At 47.4% G+C, this 20,616-nt stretch overlaps 1 protein-coding gene across 11 annotated transcripts in view; it reads right to left on the reverse strand.

Moving 5' to 3' along the window:
• CUEDC1 (CUE domain containing 1) overlaps nt 1–20,616 on the reverse strand; it is a 58,179-nt gene that overhangs the window by 6,783 nt on the left and 30,780 nt on the right. For 8 of the 11 annotated variants that reach the window (XR_013390809.1, XR_013390810.1, XM_077919282.1 and 5 more), the window contains 5 exons: nt 13,385–13,510; nt 10,348–10,984; nt 6,859–6,986; nt 2,473–2,599; nt 456–639 (listed from right to left, as the gene is read on the reverse strand). Coding sequence is in view for 9 of the 11 variants with exons in the window: in XM_077919282.1 (XP_077775408.1) it covers nt 456–639; nt 2,473–2,599; nt 6,859–6,986; nt 10,348–10,638 (730 nt within the window). In the remaining 2 variants the exon portion in view is untranslated. Of the gene's footprint in view, nt 1–455; nt 640–2,472; nt 2,600–6,858; nt 6,987–10,347; nt 10,985–11,940; nt 12,000–12,372; nt 12,593–13,384; nt 13,511–20,616 lie in introns of all 11 variants that reach the window. The other 3 variants (XM_028707412.2, XM_028707408.2, XM_028707416.2) reach the window with 3 other exon arrangements.

The raw sequence follows: 20,616 nt of genomic DNA on the forward strand, positions 1-20,616 counted from the left end.
AAAATACAGCAGAGCACACCGTACAAAAACGACAACAGTAATAAAAACATACCGTATTTTTTGCTCTATAAGACTCACTTTTCCCCTCCTAAAAAGTAAGGGAAATGTGTGTGCATCTTATGGAGCGAATGCAGGCTGCACAGCTATCACAGAAGCCAGAACAGCAAGAGGGATTGCTGCTTTCACTGCGCAGAGATCCCTCTTGCTGTTCTGGCTTCTGAGACTCAGAATATTTTTTTTCTTGCTTTCCTCCTCCAAAAACTAGGTGCGTCTTGTGGTCTGGTGCGTCTTATAGAGCGAAAAATACGGTAAATAAAATGGGGCGGGGGACTGTTCATAAAATTGGTTGGCTAAAAGAAAACCCACATTCCTACCAAAAAACAAACAAACAAACAAACAAACAAACAAACAAACAAACAAAGAGAGCACCATAAGATTCTGAAATATGCCATTACCTCTCTCAAGGGCCAGGAGGAAATCCCGGTTCCTCTGCAGCTCCTTCATAAACTCCTCATTCTGCAGGACGAGCGCAATCCGCTCATCTTCTAGATACTGCTTCCACTTCCTCTCCTGGTCCAATGAGCCGTGGGCCCTCTGGCTTCCTGGACTTGCTGTTTTTTGGTGGCAGCTTTGCGGACTCTGGAGGTGGCATTTGCGTATAGAGAGAGAAGGAATGGCTAGGGACTGCCGGCTTCACAGGGCAGCAAACCCATGACCACCACAGTGACCCAGAGCCCAGAGCCCCAACCCATCGGACCCAGCCCCCCCCCAATATGGCTGCACCTATATGATGCATGCATTTTGCTAACCTAAGTTTGCAGCATTCATACTTTCTTTTAAATAGACACTATAAAAAAAATCTTAGGTGTACACCTTTACCTGCCCTCCCCCAAAACATAACACACGAAGCTGTCACTCTGAGGACTCAAATCCACAAGGCTTCATTTTTCAGTCCACATAATAAGCAAAACTAGGTGTTCAGTGGAGAACCAGATCTCTGCATACTCTAAGAAGTAGGACTGGGAGTGTGTGATTTGGTGGGGGGGGGGGAGCTGGGGGAGAGGAATGCAGGAAACAGGGTAAAGTGTTGTTCTCTTGCCCACGGCATTTCCTCTCCAAATCATACACTCCAAATTTAACGCTTTTTAGATGCTTGGTGGGAGCCTACATTTTGAGACGAGCATCTGATACTGGATGCCCAGCTTGGCCCTAAACCCACAAGTCTCCTCTCTTCCAAACACAGCACCACCTAAACTGTCTCTCTTGGGGCAAATGAAAAGGCTCAGCTTTTGATCTCAGTGTGGCGTAATGGTTAGAGTGTTGGACTAGGTCCTGGGAGATCAGGGTTCTAATCCCCACTCAGCCATGAAGCTCACAGGGCAACCTTGGGCCAGTTGTTGCCTCTCAGCCTAACCTAGCTCACAGGGTTGTTGCGATGATGAAGTGGGGGCAGAGAGAACAATGTACGGCTCCTTGGAGAAAAGGGTGGGATACAAACGCAGTAAATAAAAAACAACAACCATAGCAACAACTTGCCTGCCTAGGCTTCTTCAACCTCGGCCCTCCAGATGTTTTTTTAAGACTACAATTCCCATCATCCCTGGCCACTGGTCCTGCTAGCTAGGGATCATGGGAGTTGTAGGCCAAAAACATCTAGAGGGCTGAGGTTGAGGAAGCCGCCTCTAAAGGCTTGCACACTACATTCAACATTATTGGTTTTCCTTGGGAGTTCTCCTCTCTCCTGAATCCTCCTTCGTTGAAACAGATCTTTTAAAGATCAGGTTCACAGGGTTGCCATCCAATCTGATCTGGAACGGTTACAAGTAATAAAATCCCCCCCTGGGGTGCTATGATTACGTATAAAATTGAATGTGTTACTTGAAGCTTAGATCTGAACCCTGCTCCTAAAACTAACCCAAAAGGGCAGGAAAAGGGACTTCTAGGACTGGAGGCATGAGAGTGTCAGACACAGCTACTTCTGGGTCAAGCAGGGCAGGATGGAGAAGGCACAAGAGGGGGAAGGCAATGGAGGCCGGCAGGAAGCAGCAAGGACCTGAGGGATAGCTCAGGTGGTAGAGCATGAGACTCATGAGATCTCAGCGTCATGGGTCATGGGTTCGATCCCCACCTTGGGTGAAAGATTCCTGCATTGCAGGGGGTTGGAGTAGATGACCCTTTTGGTACCTCCCAACTCTACAATTCTATGACTCCTAAGTTGCTGAGATCAGGGAACAAGAATGTCCCAGAAGCATTTATATTGTTCAGCGGGTGGTACCTGACCTATTAAGGGACCTATATGCAAATTGAGGAGAGCTGAAGTGTGGTTCAAGAGCTTGTGGCAACACACACACACATACACACACAATCCCAAGTTGCTGAGCTATCTAATGCCCTGAAAGGCTGAAACACCGAACGGACCTTGTCGATATTTTGAACTCATAGCCCAAATATAGAAAGTTCTATCCACCCTACCTGCACCTTTTCCATTTGCTGGGGTAAGATGCGAAGGAAGTCATCAGGAAGGTTGCCTAGCAACGGTGGATTCCAGTTCCGGTACCGCCTTTGCGCTTGGGGGCCACTGGAATTCTGGATATCATTCCTGCAGGGTCAACAGCAGGGGGGAGGCATATTAAGGCAAAGCTTTGAAACCTAGTAGTAGACTATAAGAGCATCTGCTCTGCACACAGAAGTCCCCAGGCCCAACCCTTGTGGGGCATCTCCAGGTAGGAGATTTCCCTGAAACACCAGAGATCTGCTGCCAGTCAGTGTAGACAATACAGAACTAGATGGACCAGTGGTCTTGACTTGGAAGAAGGCAGCTTCCTGTGCTCCTACCGGATTTCCCCTGACCCAACCAAATTTCAAGTTGCAGGGAGAGGAGTGAGGATGACCATCTTGGCTGTGAGTCCTGGATGATGTGCTCCCTGCCTTGCAGGCCTTTTCCCACCTGGCCTGGGAGGGCGAGGCCCGGACTGACTCCAGCTACAAAAGCTGAAGCTGTGGCCAGAGACATCCTGGCTGTCTCTTAGTGCAGACCCAGGTCATCGAAGCCTGATCTTCCACCAGCCATGTACCACCACTGGCAGGACAGCAACAGCTGTAAGAAAACATTTTTAGTCTCTTGCTAATTATGCTATTTTAAATATGTGTTTTATATTTGATTTCCATTAGTAAGGTTTTCATTTGAAATGTTGAGATTAATGGGGGGGGGAGTTAACTTCGCTGCTTTACATGTGCATTCTGCACTTGACCTCCTTTGTAATGTTTCCTTCTGAAATCTTTTAAGATACTATTTTAGTCTCCCATTGATTATGCTGCTTTGAATGTATACTTTATATCTGACTTTCTTTCACAACGTTTAATTCTGGACTGTTTTATTTGATGTTTTAATGTAGATTGTAGGCCGCTTTGATATTTTTTAATTTTTTTATTTAATATGAAGTGGTATAGAAATTAAATGAATGAAAAATAAATAAATAAACAAACATGGCAGCCCTTCTCCCTCCAGAAATTCTAACCTCCTGCAGCCGCCAGACTCTTGCTGTCACTTCCTGGGCTGCCACTGCAGCTATGATGGCAACCAAGCTGCCTCACCACAGCTGACACTTCTGCACGCTAAAGGTAAAGGTAAAGGGACCCCTGACCATTAGGTCCAGTTGTGGTCGACTCTTGGGTTGTGGCGCTCATCTCGCTTTGTTGGCCGAGTGAGCCGGCGTACAGCTTCCGGGTCACATGGCCAGCATGACTAAGCCGCTTCTGGCGAACCAGAGCAGCGCACGGAAACGCCGTTTACCTTCCCGCCGGAGCGGCACCTATTTATCTACTTGCACTTTGACGTGCTTTCGAACTGCTAGGTTGGCAGGAGCAGGGACCGAGCAACGGGAGCTCACCCCGTTACGGGGATTCGAACCACCGACCTTCTGTTCGGCAAGTCCTAGGCTCTGCGGTTTAACTCACAGCGTTCCAAGCAAAATTCCATTTTACGAGGAGTCTCGAAAAGCCACAGGAGCAGACTAGAAAGTGAACCGAGTGCCCTTGCTCCATAGAGAACTCCCTCACTGAGGGCGTAGTCACAGGAAAGTGGGGGATATGACTTCCAATAAGATACGTATTTCTTATCAGTCATATCCCCCACTTTCCTGTGACTACGCCCTCAGTGAGGGAGTTCTCTATGGCTCATGCCTTTCCTTTGCCACAACACAGCACTCATAGAAATTGATAAAATGAGTGTCGCATCAGACATTTACGTCTAGCCCAGACACGTCATCGAGTGCTCTGGCAAGCTTTATCTAGACACCAACATGGTGGCAAACGCTTTGTCCTGACCCACTGGTTGAAGACCTAAGTGGCAGACTATTATTGTTTGTGTCAGCAGCAAGTTGCAGAATGCACCTGCAAAAAACCCAAAAAAAACAGGGTCCTTGGTTCTTTGTGGAAGGAAAATCTCCACACAATGAATTGCAGGAGGTCGGACTAGATGGTGCTTTGGGTCCCTTCCAACTATGATTCTATGAAAAGAAACTCAACAAACTCTGAAGGCCGAAGCAGGAGTCTGAGAACACCCATCGCGATCTGGTCTCTCTGCTGTGCCAGGATTTCGAGAGAAGGGAGAGGAAAGTAGCCCAGGCTCCCTTAACTGGCACACGCGAGGGAGGCCAACTCATGGAAGAGGGCTCAAAGCCAAAGAAGGAGAGGAAAAAATGAGGAAAGAACGCCACAGGGACCCAGGCTCCGCTATATTTCAGATCTTGGCTCGGCTCGCAGCTGCTAATAACCAAGCGTCTCAACGCTGGGAATTCCCCTTCACGGCCCCTTCATTGGAGCATGAAAGTCAGAGAGGGCGGCAAGAGGCAATTATGACTGTATACACAGGGTGGTGTCTTCATTAGGACAGGGTTTTTAAAAAGAGAGGGTAGTGAGCAGGTAATTGAAGCCGGGGGTGGAGATGCTGTCAAGGATGCAAACACGCCTCCTCAAATCGGGGAGCGATCCCAAGTCAAAGTGGGCCAGGGGCTCAGCCCTTCCTCAAATTGGGGCTCAAACCTCTCCCCCCCCCATTGCTTTACAGATGAGAGCTGTGCTGCCCCTCACCTTGGATATCAGGATGCAAAATGGGGTGTCAGAAGGCAGTGGTTTCCATTCTGTCCTGTATCCATAAAGATCAGCAGTGTTTCTGTTCCTCTGCAGTTCAGTTTCTGCTAAATACTACATTATTCCATCTCACTGTCTGCTTTTTAACTTGGCACTTATTTCAAGGTAAAGGAAATGTCACAATGTGCTGAAATAAAGTCATTAATTACATATTGTTTGGGGACTTAAAAACAGCAACTGTGGGGAGGAACGCAAATCACATTGGCTTGGCTCGTAAGAAGAGCATGCTGGATCTGGCCAGTGGCTCATCTAGTCCACCATCCTGTTCTCACAGTGGCCAGCCAGATGCCTGTGGGAAATGGTCGAGCAGGACCCAAGTAAAAAAGCACTGTCTCCTCCTGTGGTTTCCAGCAACTGGTTTTCAGAAGCATTCTTGCTTCTGATGGTGGAGACAGAGTGTAGCCAGCATGGCTTGTAGCCACTGATAGCCTCCCTCCTCCTCTACCAATTTGTCTAATCCTCTTTTAAAGCCATCCAAGTTGGTGGCCACCAGTCCCTCCTGTGGGAGGGAGTACACTGGTGAGAGCCAGTGTGGTGTAGTGGTTAAGGGCAGTAGTCTCCTAATCTGGGGAACCGAGTTCGCGTCTCCGCTCCTCCACTTGCAGCTGCTGGGTGACCTTGGGCCAGTCACACTTCTTTGAAGTCTCTCAGCCCCACTCACCTCACAGAGTGTTTGTTGTGGGGGAGGAAGGGAAAGGAGAATGTTAGCCGCTTTGAGACTCCTTAAAGGGAGTGAAAGGCGGGATATCAAATCCAAACTCTTCTTCTCTTCTTCTTCTACCATAGTTTAACACTGTGCTGCATGAACAAGAACTTTCCTTTATTTGTCCTGAATGTTCCAGCGTTCAGCTTCAGTGGATGAGAGTTTGATGAGGGGGGGGGGGAAACCTTTCTCTATCTAGTTGCTCCATGCCATGTATCATTTTATGAACTTGCATCATGTCACCTCTTACTCACCTTTCCTCCAAACTAAAAAGACCCAAAAGGGGATCACCCCCTTGATCGTTTTCTGGTTTCTGAACCCTTTTTGCAAGTCCACAATACCGTTTTTGAAGTGAGGCAACCACAACTGAGAACAATATTCCAAATAGGGCCGCACCATAGGTTTGTATAATAACTGCATTCTTTCCGTTCCTGGCTACAGATGAAAACATGAACTGCAGCAGTTTCTGTTTGCGTGGGAATCCTCCATCATCCCGAGATGCAAACAGCAGCCGGTTCCACACAGCCCAGGAGAGTCCCTGCATTGAAGCATCCTCTTAGCAGCTTGCTTTTAGCTGAAGATGGGGCGGGAGGGGAGTAGCTTCCAAAGGCCTGTGATCTCCAGCTGGTGATGAAACCCCTGCTTCTAACATCCTGCCCTGCTCTCCTAATCTCCACGGACTGTGTGCAGAGGAGGGGGGCTTCGCTCTGCTTGGTTTCTGTGGCACGCACAGAGGAAGGATGGAATATTCCATTCCTCCTCTGCCAGCCTGGTCACTTGTTTACATGAAACTCCTGGTTGCCTATGGCTACCAGGCTAGTGCTTAATTGCAAGACTGGATTAGTGGGCCAGATATTGTGGATTCAGCTATTTTTCACTCCGCTCTTAGGCCTGCAAGGCAATGCACTTTATGCCTCAGACGGACAGCTCGTGCAAATCGCCTGATTGCTGAACAAAATGCATTAGAATTTTGTGAACTCCCAATAAGAGTTTAGCCTGCTTACCTGGGGGGTGGTGTCGGGGGAGCCTGTGGGTACTGTCTGTCAAACACGTGCATGTCGTAGGAGGGGGGAGAGTAAACCGGAGGCGGCTCTTCATCTGAACTGTCAGGTTCTAGAGTCCGTTCCAAGATCTGAATCCAATGAGAGAGGCAGAAGGAGACAGAATTTATAACGGCTTTGCACATTACAGAGATCCGAGAAGTGCAGAAACGGTGAGGACTAGGGAAGTAAAGGAGGCAGTGATTGTGCTCATTGCAATCAGCAGCGTTTCTGTTCTGCTACAGTTTGACTTTTGCTAAGACCTGCTTCTCTATCTGCTAGGGCCAAAACTTGTGCAATTGATATCATAATTCATATTAATGCATTTCAGCAGAAGGACAATGTCAGAAACAATACAGGCAGTAACACAATCCTTTCCATAAGGTTTTCAGACTAAAAATACAACCATAAATACTGTTCCCGACATGAGGTGAAAAAATATATAAATCGCGGCAATTTATGTTCCCATTTCTGACCAAATTGTATGGCATCCCCACTGAGGTCTCATGGCTGTGGCTTCCTCGCTTTCACTAAAAGAAGACAGCTCTTAATTTGTTGTTGTTTTAAAAAGCTACTGGCGACTCTGTAAGATGAAGAGCAGGGGAAGTGGGAACTGAGACAGCAGAAGGCCAAAGGAAAATGAACTCAAAAGATCTGCAGAAGGAGTTGAAGGTTAAAAGTAGCAAATGGGGGTTAAGGGAGGGGGCAGCAAGGGACAAGTCATGGAAGAACTTTCCGTCCACTCAGCCTCTCATTTTTCCAACCCTAAGTTCACTCTCCACATTTCTGCAGCAATTTGCAAGTTTTTTTCTTTTTCATGACAATTCATCAGCATTCCAATGCAGTTGCCCTCCATACATTCTACCTGGCCCCCAGAACTCTCCTCTGCCCTCACCACTCATGGGCCCTGCTTCACACCTCTGCTTCACGCACCTGAGGCTCCCTGCCTGTAGAGCAGTGCTTTCCAAACTTGGGTCGCCAGCTGTTGTTGGACTACAACCCCCATCATCCCTGACCACTGGTCCTGCTAGCTAGGGATGATGGGAGTTGTAGTCCAAAAACAGCTGGAGACCCAAGTTTGGAAAGCACTGCAGTAGAGCAAGGCTAAGCATCTTATGATGCCACACAGCTAAATACACTTTAATAGCCACCTTTCAGGGCCTGACAGGTGCTTCACAGCCGCTTCTGCTTCTGCAGCCTCAAACACACGACGCAACCAGGCTCCCATTGCCCTCTGGAGGCCCCGCCGTGTGCAGCTGGTGGGCTAAATGCATCTTGCGAGGGCCGTGAGTCGGGTAGACCCCTGGGGGAACTCCAAGACTGGGCAGACAACCGGCCGCTTGGCCTTAAGTCACCCCAAGGCAGGACGTGCCCCTCCACACCTGACGTCTCCCGCTACTAGAGGGGGGGGGAGTGTTTCAACTCCACCGAGATCCTGGCAGCCGTGGAGCAGGGAGCGTGTGCTATCATCTTGCCAGGATGTTTTCAAATCCGCAAATAGTCGAGGAGCTATTCACGCAACACGAAACCCGCTTGCAGTTGTCCCTCTAACCAAGCGCGACACACAGCCTGCCCTTGTCAGATCTGCTTTGAAAGAATGTGAGGCCGTTGGCTTCATCTCACCGTGGCTGCTCTGATGTTGTCATCCACCCCTTTCTCTCCCCCACCCCTTGTCTTTTTCTGCACAGCAAAGCTCTTGCACATAGTTTTTCCTACTGCCATTCTTAAGGTCCGCATGGGGGCGGGAGATGTCATCCTTTAATGCCCTATAACTCTCGTGCTCCTTATTTATTCACAGGAGAGCCCCAAACCCGTAAACCTGCGTGTGGCCTGAACTGGCAGTGGCTGACCAGGAACAGGAGACCTTGTAGTCCAGGCATAGGCAAACTCGGCCCTCCAGCTGTTTTGGGACTACAACTCCCATCATCCCTGACCACTGGTCCTGTTAGGTAGGGATGATAGGAGTTGTAGTCCCAAAACATCTGGAGGGCTGAGTCTACCTATGCCTGTTGTAGTCAGTCTCAGTAGAGAGCTCAATGAAGGACATTGACCCAGTATGAAAAGGAACCCAATATCCTAATGCTGTTATACCAATCCATGGTGTGACCACATTTGGAATGGGCGCCTCACCTCAAAAAAGATATTGTAGTGTTGGGAAAGGCTCAGGGAAGGGCAACCAAAATGACCAAGGGGATGGAGCCCTTATGAAGAAAGGTTGCCGTAGTGTTTGGGGCTCGTGGGCGGCCAATGAAGCTGAATGTTGGAACATTCAGGAAAATAGACTTTTTCATGCAGTGCAGAGTTAAACTATGGAACTTGCTCCTGAAGGAGGTAGTGGTGGATGTCAAATTAGATGGACCTCAAAAGAGGACTAGACAAATTCATCCTGGCTGGTTATGCTTCTGAATACCAGTTGCTGGAAACCACAAGACAGGAGAGTGTTCCTGTGCACAGATCGTGCTTGAGAGCTTCCCACTTTCATCTGGTTGCCACTGCAATTATAGGATGTTGCACTGGATGGGCCACTGGCCTGACCCAGCACAGCTCATCTTACGTTTTTATAGAATTTTTCTGTCCCAGTACAGGCTGATGGGAGTTGTAATCCAAAACATGGGACGGGGCAGGGCAGGAGGAACTAGTGTATTTATTTATTTTGAATATATACTGCTATATACACTTCAAACTGCTAAGCTATCTATATAAAAACAGAGGGAGCAGAAAAACCCCACAACATTCAATTAAAAAAAAAAAAATCCTAAAAAATAGAAGAAAACAACAAATGGCTTAAAATGGAGTAGAGTGCGAAACACAGACTTATAAAGTAATACGATCCTCACGAAGCAACAGTGCATTAGTGGCGGGTTTATTCCGCTCTATCAGTCATTCCACAATGCTTCTCCAATGCTACCACATGAAATTAATGCAGCAAATTTTGGGAGGGGAAAGAACCAGAACATTTGGGGTCTAAAAATTTTCAGGTTTTCCGCAGCAAGTTACAGCATATTCACTGATTAGAAACAAAGCAGCATGACAAAGCGTAGTATAAAATACAACCACCACCTCAGCAATCACAGTCCAGTTTGTTGACTCCATAGCTCCCTGCTCCCCCAAATCCTCTGGTTTTATTTTCTCCACACAAGAAAAACAGCCGACCCCTGGAACATCAGCTAGTAAACACCCGGACCTGGTTTCACCACATAGCATCATTTCTGGCACCAGCCTTGGCACCTTTCATTGGATTCCCCCATTCCCCCCAGTATTCACTGCTGGGCTGGGCAGCCGCCATTTTCACTTCCCATAATGCCCCACAGCCATTATGGGCAGTAAAAACAGAGGACACCCAGCAGCAATCAAAGAAGCACCGCCATGTTGGGTATGCATGGCACGCAAGCATAAGGAGGGGTCCACCAGAGGGCGTTTTGCGGACGGCCTCCACAACGCAGTGAGGTTTACCTCAGGAGGAATACTGTCATCTGAATCTGAGCTGTCATCATACCCGCTGCCGTCTAAGTTCATCTGCAATAGCTGGTCAATGGTGGCATCCACTGCGCCATTGTTCGCCCTCAAGACACATTCAATGATGTCATAATCCATGTTGGGGAACATAGTCTTGAAATCTTCCATGGCCTGGTTGAATTCCAGCCGCCGGACTTGCCTCGCGGGGCGGCTGTTGTTGAGTTCCTGGGCAGAGGAGCCGTTCCTTGAGCTGCCATTGCTGCTGCTCCGCCGGAACAGACTTGTCATTTTTGATAACTGCTTTTGGAAAATGTTTAGACTTTTTTTTCTTCAAACCAGCTTTTGAGGTAGAAAGGAAGGAAAGAGAGTAAAAGTATAAATCCCCAGGCCAGGAGGAAGAAAAGGTGAGGAGGCACGCAATCTGCCTTCCAGATTTGTCGTCAAGAAGCTACGTCGACATCTTCCAGCACTGCTAGCCAGTAATCCACAACAAAATGGCGGGACATTGGCGATGCCAAAATGCAACGCTGCTGAATACGCCTGGAGAATTTCGGACCAGGGTGAATCTACCACAGGAGGAAGTCCGAGAGAAGGCCCTTCAGTACGGCGTCCGAAGCCTCAGAAACATGTTTGACTGAAAAATAGAAAAATAAAAAATTATTTTGTGCGAGAAATGTAACTAGAGATAGCTGGTTTTAAACAGTTCACCTGCCCACACAACTCCTGAGACAACTGAGTTTGGGGGTGGAAATCCTCAAATAAAATTTATTCAAACTTCATTGGATGTCCCTGAGTTCTGGTATAATGAGAGAGGGAGGTTTCGTGTTGGGTATGCCTCTCGCCTCCTCCAAGTGTGTCATTACTTTTAGGATCATACTGAGTCAGACCTGTTGGTATCTAGCTCAGTATTGTCAACACTGACTGGTAGCAGTTCTCCAGGGTTTCAAACAGGGAGTCTCCCCCAGCCCTCCCTGAAGATGCTGGGGATTGAATCTGGGATCTTCTGCATGTAAGGCAGATGTGCTATTCATGAGCTGCGGCTCTTGCTTTTGAAATTAGAGGCTGGCAAGCCTGGATATAGATGTGTTTAAAAAACAAGACGAAGTGGATTTTTGCAGCATCAAAAAGGAAGAAGATACTAGAGCAAGCATCTAATTTAAAATAAATGAATAAATGTGTCCACAGTTGCATAGCAGGAAAATTAAACAACTCTCTTTTTGCTATGTTGGTTGTGTTGCTTTCAGTGTTAAAAAGAAAATATATAAAGCACACGGAGACAAAATGGATAGGAAAAGAATACGTCAAGACATGTTGCAGAAATGTGCCTCATAGGGTTGTATTCAAGCAAGTTCTATTCCGAGCTGACCCACTGAAGTTGGTGGGTTTTACTCAACGTAGCACTAAGGGCACGGGGCATGCATGGGGAAGAATAGGCAGCAAAAGCAGAAATCCTTGAGCTGAAAGGATGCGTTTGCTGGATACTGCCCAATGGACCTGTGTTAAATATGCCCATTATTTTCAACTGGTCTAACTCTGAGCATGACTTAACACTAGACGCAACCCATAGTATTTTGCTTTGCTGTTAAATACCTCAAATCCACAAGAGCAGAAAGCACCACCAATTCAATTATTAGTATTGCCTTTTCCCCCTTTGAAAACACAGAAAGAAAATACCATTTATTTCTGGTACAGACTCCACTGATGGATGAAATTACATCAGGAATGAATTGGGCAGGGTTTTTTTTGGGGGGGGGGAGCGTTCCATCACATTATCTCATTTCCATTACGTGGCAGGCGGAAGATTTCAAAAGCCAACGAGATAATAGAACCATATTAATAGTGTGTGTGTGTGTATATGTACGCAAAGGAAAAAGAAATGTCATTAGAACCTCTTAGCGAGACAGCGTGCAGGCAGACTTAACACCATTAGGCAAAGCAATAAGCTGCAAAATTTACCCATGCGTTAACAATTCTCTTATCACGCACACATATTATGCACAGATGTTCTGTTCTTGTACTAACCGATTCATGTCAGCGATAAAACTGCAGCCTTTTAACGCTCTGAATTATTCTTGGAAACACGGGAGGCTGGTCTGGTAGGACGAGTGGGGCGCTGCCCCACTAACCTCAGTCTGAACTCAGCCTCCACCTGTCTGCCCGACTTCTTACATCCAGTCCAGGAGGTGGCCCTGACTTCCAACTGCCTCCTCCTTATACAGTAGTCCGTGATGCCCTTGCAGAACTAGGCAATGGGAAAGAGGATGGGGACAAAAGGAGAATGAGTCAGCTTTGCCTGTCGTCTGCTCCAATTCCGCCCACTATGGGACTCCCTGCAAAACTTGGGTCCCCAGCTATTGTTGGACTACAATTCCCATCATCCCTAGCTTGCAGGACCTGTGGTCAGGAATGATGGGAGTTGTAGTCCAACAACAGCTAGAGACCCAAGTTTGGAAAGCACTGCTCAACAGGTAGGGAACTGCAGGGGTGTGAAGCAGGGCCAGTGATTGGTGAGGGCCAGGGAGAGTTCTGAGGGCCAGGTAGAATGTACAGAGGGCACCTGCATTGAAATGCTGATGAATTGTCATGAAAAAGGAAAACCTTGCAAATTGATAAACACTGGCCTAGAGAGACCTCTGGTCTCATCTAGCAGGGTTCTTCTTTGATTCCAGAAAAGGGAGGCTTTCCTAACTGGTCCTTTTTGCCCTACCCTGGAGGCTGCTGTTGGGGGCAGAGCGCAGCCAGCCCCTAACCGTGCTGCTCAAAAGCTTGCACCAGCTGCCTATACTCTTCCCCCCCATGGCTCAGATGCACAGCTCATAGCCACCAGGGGCCATTGTGGGTCCGATGTCATGCAACGGAGGCCAGAACTTCTGGTGCTTACTGAAGACTGTATAATCCAGCAGATTTTTCAATTAAATTATTGTTTTGGTTATGGCCTTTCAACGTAGAACTCTTCTTATAAAATGAGTTTATTAGGGGGGGGGGGAACCTTGTGTTTTCAGCTGAACTGTTTTGGAATACATAGAAGGCTTACCGGGATAATTCACAGGGGCAGCACCACCATCTCATTCTCCAGTGAGTCCAGGAAAGCTACTTGTTACCAAGAGAGGGAGATTCTTTCATTGCCTTTTCAGACCGAGAGTAGGGGAACCATAGCAACCTGTAAGAAAATGCTTGTGTTAGTGCTATGTCATTCCTTAGTTTGCTGAATGGTTGTGGGGGAATGTTTCGCAAGGAAAGTAAAGCGGCAAAAAAAAAAGACCCCCACCAACAAAACTATGTAGACAAACCTTCCCCAACGACTTTCAGTGGGAATTCAGGGTGCATATTGCTATTTCAAATTGTGGGAAACCTATGTGGGGGTGTTGCAGGGCAGTGACGGTTTGCAGACTGGCGATTAAGAGCAAAGCGTTCCAAGCACAATTATTACATCTTGTAAATATGCCATCACAATTTCTTCATACCTGCCGTACTCAGGAAATATTAGAGAGCTTCGTTTTATCACGTGTTGGCAGTAACTAGAAAACGATTTGTCAAAGGTTGTCAAAGGATCCACAGAGAGGTCTGACCCATGGGGAATAATCCACAGGGCCCTTCTGCTCAGTGGGTCTTGAGCAGGGAGCCTTGTAGATTAAGCACCAGCTCCCTGCTCCACTAGCCAGAAAATAAAGAAACCACAGGCAGTTCCAGCTGGGACCCTCTGAAACAACCGAGAATCCTCCGGTGGGGAGGGACAAGTGCCATTGGAGGGCAAATTCAATGCCACTGGCATTGCATGAGTATACCTGAGATCCTCCTCAAACCAACACTCCTGGTGTGGCCCTTATTCTGGGAGGTGGTGGTGGTTGCAATGTTAAGGGTATCCAGACCAGGTTTTATGTGTTCCAGATTAGCAGAGCATGGAACAGTTCCAGTCCAGTTTTTACACAGAGTGGAGGAGCTGCAGAGACTAGGCCTTGGGTGAGTGTGGCTTTTCACCTGTTTCATATGTGAGTTTGTTCTCAACCAAGCGGCTTGGTCACCAACCTTCATATGAAGGCACTCTGGTGAGAAAGTTGGGTTGAGCATGGGAGGCTGTCCCACAGTGATGTGGCTTTTAAAAACACACTGGGCCAAATACCTACAGGCTAAAGGGTTCTTGTTTTCTTGCCATGAGTATTCTGCATCACGTCATTGATGCAATAACAGTGCATTGGTGGTGGACCACCAATATACTAGACCACCAATATACTGGACCATCCACACATAATCCAACTTTATTAGTTGTTCTATGATGATTCCCTGATGTTACCACATTTTTGCCATTGGGAGGGTCACTCCTTCACTATAGCACCATGAAAGCAGAACATCTGTGGTGAGAGCCAGTGTGGTGTAGTGGTTAAGAGCGGTAGACTCGTAATCTGGGGAACCGGGTTCGCGTCTCTGCTCCTCCACATGCAGCCGCTGGGTGACCTTGGGCTCGTCACACTTTTCTGAAGTCTCTCAGCCCCACTCACCTCACAGAGTGTTTGTTGTGTGGGAGGAAGGGAAAGGAGAATGTTAGCCGCTTTGAGACTCTTTAGGGTAGTGATAAAGCGGGATATCAAATCCAAACTCTTCTTCTTCGCCATCATCATATAAAGTTACAGCACTTCAGCAGGAAGTTATGCAAAAGGTACCAATTGGAAATAAAGGCAGCACGACTGCTTCAAAGCTTTTGCAGGAACAAAGTTGGATTGCATATACCTGCCCCCAAACCACTGTGATCACAAATAATCATGAATGCACAATAAAAGACATCTGGAGAGGTCCTTAAAAAAACCCCAAATAAACCCCAAACCACTTCTGTTATGTTTCAAGGTGGCTACTTCTCTGCAGGCCCAATGTTCATCTGCCTTGCAGATGCTTTGCCTTTTGAATGGATTTCAAGGAATAGCCCAAGCAAATTGAACATTTCCATGCAAGCCTTTGGAGCTTTCCTGCTGCAAGCTGGGGAAGGAGCCAAGGAGCCTTAGTACCAGCCTCATTAACAACCAAGCAAAGGGACGTTAAGCTGACGGCAGACTGAATTCAATTAAGTGAACATCTCCAAGGTGCCGCGGAGCGGGTTATTACAAGCTCGCAGAGGAACAAAACTGGTTCACCCGTGTCTCTTTTGCATCCTGCTCCGAGTGCTCACTTGCACAAACAACTTTTGCTTTGTATTGTTCACCGCTGGACGTGAATTTAGCACGCCTCCAGAAAGAGGCATTTCAGCAAAGGCGATGGGACTTCCCAGTTTACTTATCAGAAAAGTGTCTTAGTTCAAAAGAGTGGGCTCAGCTACAAGAAGGAAGGCAGGAAGGAAGGAAGCATAGAATTGTAGAGTTCGAAGGGACCCTGAGGATCATCTAGTCCAACCCCCTGCAATGCAGGAATATGCAGCTGTCCCAAATGAGAATTGAACCTGCAACCTTGGCATTATCAGCACCATGCTCTAACCAACTGGGCTATCTACTTCACATTCAGAAGGTTCAAGGTTCAATTCACTACATCTCCAGGCAGAGCTGGAACAAACTTCTGCCTGGCCCAGGGAGAGTTCTGAGGGCCAAACAGAAATGCCTGGAGGGCCACATTCAGCCCCCCAGGGCTTGAGGATCCCCACTCCTGTTCTAGGCACTCCCTCTGGGAGCTTATAAGAAGACAACCCTGCTGGACTAGGCCAAAAGGTCCCATCCAGTCCAATGTTTTTCTCTGCACCCAGCAGCTTCCAGGGAGATGGGGCCTCCTCTGCTGCTTGCCCTCGGCATCTGGCACTCCAAGGTAGGCAGTCTCTAAGCACGGAGGTCAATCAGAGCAGGATTACAGCTGTAGCACAGCTGTCGGCTCCCAGCAAGATGGGGAATTATTCTCTTTCATACCCTGAAATGCAGCAACCTGGTTGCTCGCCTGGCATTATTTCAATGTAAGCCCCCTGCCCCCCACCCCTGTTGCTGGAAACAGCTAGGTGTTCACGGTTTCTATGTCATTCCATCCCCCCACTTGGATAATACAGAACAGCGCCTGGATAATAATCACCCTCACCATTACGCAGACGGCCCTAGAAAAAAACCTGGCACGCACCCGCTGCCATTTTTCAAAACGGATCAAAACCATATTGCGCCCTTCTGCAATTTGTCCACGAATGCCTCACAGAGGGCCCTTGAACACATGCTTCTCCCCCCGCACTGGCATGTTAACTGTTCATTCACAGCTTTTGGCATGTGCGCAGGTTTTCATCGGGCCAATAAAGCCTCCCACGCGCTCCATTCAAAGCTATTCCACCCATTCCAGTGCAAAGAAATGTTGGAAATTCTCAAGAACCCTTGCACAAGAGACCAGAAATGTGCTCGCCAGCAGCCACCTCGTTTTTTATGCTGGTGAGTGCCTGCCCCAGGACAAAGCGAGGAGACGGGTTTGATGCAAACAGAGTTAATGAGCACTATCCTAGGCTGCATCAACAGAAGTTAAGTGTCCAGATCAAGGGAAGTAATAGTACTATTCTACTGTGCCTTAGTCAGACCACACCTAGAGTACTGTGTTCAGTTCTGGGCACCACAGTTTAAGAAGGATGTTGGCAAGCTGGAACATTTGCAGACAAGGGCAACCTAGATGATAAAGGGTTTTTGAAACCAAGTCTTATGAGGAATGGTTGAGGGAGCTGGGTATGTTTGGCCTGGTAAAGAGGAGACTGAGAGGAGATCTCATAGCCATTTTCAAATATCTAAAGGGCTGTCACATGGAAGATGGAGCAAGCTTATTTTCAGCTGCTCTGGAGGGCAGGACCCGAACCAATGGATTCAAGTTACAAGACAGGAGATTCTGACAATATAGGAACTTTCTGCCAATAAGAGCTGATTGACAGTGGAATAGATTTCCATGGGAGGTGGCGGACTCGCCTTCATTGGAGGTTTTTAAGCAGAGGTTGGGTGGCCACATGGCAGTCAATGAGGAAGAGGTGAGACAGGGAGGGACCCCCCATTGGCTTAGCTAAGACCAACTGCCATTTGGCTCCTCCCCTCCACCAATTGCTATCCATGGCCACGTCACCTGATCATTATGGTGCTTCATTATGCAGTGGCATGGAAGCCTTGCTGTTCTCAGGTTGGAAGCCATTATTCTACGCAAGCAAACAAAAATCACTGAGAGTGCTTACCGGGGACAGGGGGGACGGACATTTCAACCATTTAGTTTAAAAATCTGGCTAAGAAACCATGTCCACCAACTTAAATATTCTGCTGTGGGGTTCTCCTCCTAGCTTCTGATATTTGGCACAAAATCCTCTGCTAATTATTTGTAAACCAATCCCATTCCACATGAACTGATTAGCTTTCCAGCCCTCCAATTCAAGAAGGGAATTAATGGAACAACATTAAGGAAGCACTTTTAAAAAATTGCTTATAAAGGAAGGCATAAATGACTGCTAAATATTAAAAAAGCGGGATGAAGCCAGCAGTTGCATCCAGAGAACAGTTGGCCAGTAGAAGCAGAAAAACAGAAGCTGTTGATATTTTAACTGAATTGAACATAACACAAGAACAGTAAAATACTGTGTGTGGGGGGGTATTGTTTCTGTTTCTTACTATGGTGTGTATTTTTGTGTTTTCGTATTGTAAACCGCCCTGTCAGGATCCTCGGATGAAGGGCGGTATAGAAATAATGAATAATGGCTCATCTAGTCCAGCATCCTCACAGCCGCCAACCAAATGCATGTGGGAAATCCTCAAGAAGGGCTTGAACACAAGAGCCCTCTCCCCTGCTGTTCCAGAAACTGGTATTCACAAGCATTACTGCCCCCGACCATGAAGGGAGAACATGACCATTGGGCTGGTAGCCACTGACAGATTCATCCTCCGTGAATTTGTCCAGGTCCTCTTTTAAAGCCATCCAAGTTGGTGGCCGTAACTACCACTTGCGGGAGTGAACTCTACAGCACCATTTCGCGGGCATCGAGAGGGCCACCAGCCGGCTGAGACAGGAAAAGCATTCTGCAGCATCTGGGTTTGCATGCGGAAAGTCCCTGACTGAATGAGGTAACCTTGTCTTGAAAGTCTAGAGATTAGCTGCTAGTCACTATAGCAAATATTGGGCTAGATGGGTCACTGATCTGGCCTGCTGATAAAGCAGCTTCCTAGACACTTAGATCCCAGAGCTATAATTCCCCACAGTAGTTTAACAATTCTGTGAGGGGAGAGACTCCACCAGGCAAGGCCTCCTTCCACCTGCCTTGCTCCACCCTCTGCTTCTCAATGTGTATTGTATTGTTTTATGTACTGTGGCTTGCCGTTGTTTTATTGATTATGGCTTAGATATTATTGTAACTGTTGAGTGGATTTCTGTTTAACTTTTATATGTTGATATTATTTTATACTATTCTAATGATTGTTGAATGATACTTTTTTGAAGGAGGTTGCCTATTTTAAAGTGATGTTTTATTATCACATTTTTGTATTGCATTAGATTGTTATAAGATGTACATTTTTTGTTTCTTCAGCTTGTAAACCGCCTTGAGTATTGTAAGATAGAAATTAAAAATGATGATGATGATGATGAATTCATCCCTCTTTGCAGGGAACTCTGGGAATTGTAGCTCTGCGAGGGGAACATGGGTCTCCACACAACTCTCAGCACCTGTCCCCCAGGATGCTTTGGGGAAAGCCATGACAGTTTAAAGAGATATGAGAGTGCGGTTGGTGTGGATGTGGCCTTGTGCCAGCATGGATGTATTTGCCAATGGGTACACTAAAAAGAGGGACGCAGGTGGTGCTGTGGGTAAAACCTCAGCGCCTAGGACTTGCCGATCGCATGGTCGGCGGTTCGAATCCCCGCAGCGGGGTGCACTCCCATCATTCGGTCCCAGCACCTGCCAACCTAGCAGTTCGAAAGCACCTCCAGGTGCAAGTAGATAAATAGGGACCGCTTACCAGCGGGAAGGTAAACGGCGTTCCGTGTGCTGCGCTGGCTCGCCAGATGCAGCTTGTCACGCTGGCCACGTGACCCGGAAGTAGAGTCACGTATAGAGTGAGATGAGCACACAACCCTAGAGTCTGGCAAGACTGGCCCATACGGGCAGGGGTACCTTTACGTTTACCTTACACTAAAAAGAAGATGCATGCACGCCACACATGCCCTCCCAGACATAACCCCTCGAGACTCTGGAGCAGCAGCTGAATTCTGAGGAATGGCGTCGCTACAAGCAGTTCACACCAGCAAAAAGTTGACAAGACGTTCCCTCTGAAAGGCAAAACTGGGTCACACATCCATGGCATACATTTGGCTCCCTGTCCTTTGCGTCATCGTGCAGTGGACCTGGGCAGGCCTGCGTGAGTTGTGCGGATTCCTGACAGCTGATCTTCGTATGTGGGAGTCCAAAGCATTTAATACCACGTCGGCTCAGACCTCGAACACCTGTCTTTGGTTTGCAGAGGTGGCAGAGGCCGGTCGTGTAAACTCCCCTCTGTCCTCCTTACCAGGGCTGGGAGCATAATCCCCCACACACAGTGAGCAGAAGGCTGCAAAACCGAACCTCCTAAGCCTACCAAGCTCAGTGTTGAGCCTCTCCTTAGAACTGTCAATTTCAGCGTCTCTCCGTTTCTTATTTTTCCAGTCTTCAGTTCTCCACATCTGCATATAAGTTTCCAATTTATTTTTGTTTGTTTTGTTAAAAAAAGTAAAGGTCTCATCCATCAGCATCTTAGTGCGAATTTCTCCTAATAGGCACATGTTTGCAAAGCAGTTTCGCCTAATATCATGTATTTTCACCAATATACGCATTCCTTAGCTGGAGAACTGAATTGCAAAATTTAAACATGAGCCCATTTTAAGGAATGACCATGTTTCAGTTCAGGTACTGTTTTGGGGGCTGTGAATTAGGTAGGTTCACCTTTAAATGCAAACCGGATCTAATTTATCCCCCATCCCTAGAAGTGCTACTAAGAAGTTTTACGTTCACCTACAAAATCACAAAAGGTTGCAGGAGGTTGGACTAGATGGCCCTTGGAGTTCCTTCCAACTCTACAATTCTATGATTCTGAGGTAGAAGACCTGCCCACGAAGCTCTCTGAGTGACCTTGGGCCAGCCACTCACTTTCAGTGAGGTTAAAACGGAGAAGGGCAAAACCATATACGTATGTCACAAGCAGAGGCCCAAATTCTTGCTCACTACACTGAGGGTGTCATTGCTATGAAGGCCAGACCCTGCTTACAAGGTCCTGGTGGCAGCATATCAAACCAACACCTGCTTAGCCTCTCTGCCTCCATTTCAAAACA

Source organism: Podarcis muralis, chromosome 15 (genome assembly GCF_964188315.1).
Source record: "Podarcis muralis chromosome 15, rPodMur119.hap1.1, whole genome shotgun sequence".
In the NCBI taxonomy this organism is placed as follows: Eukaryota; Metazoa; Chordata; class Lepidosauria; order Squamata; family Lacertidae; genus Podarcis; species Podarcis muralis.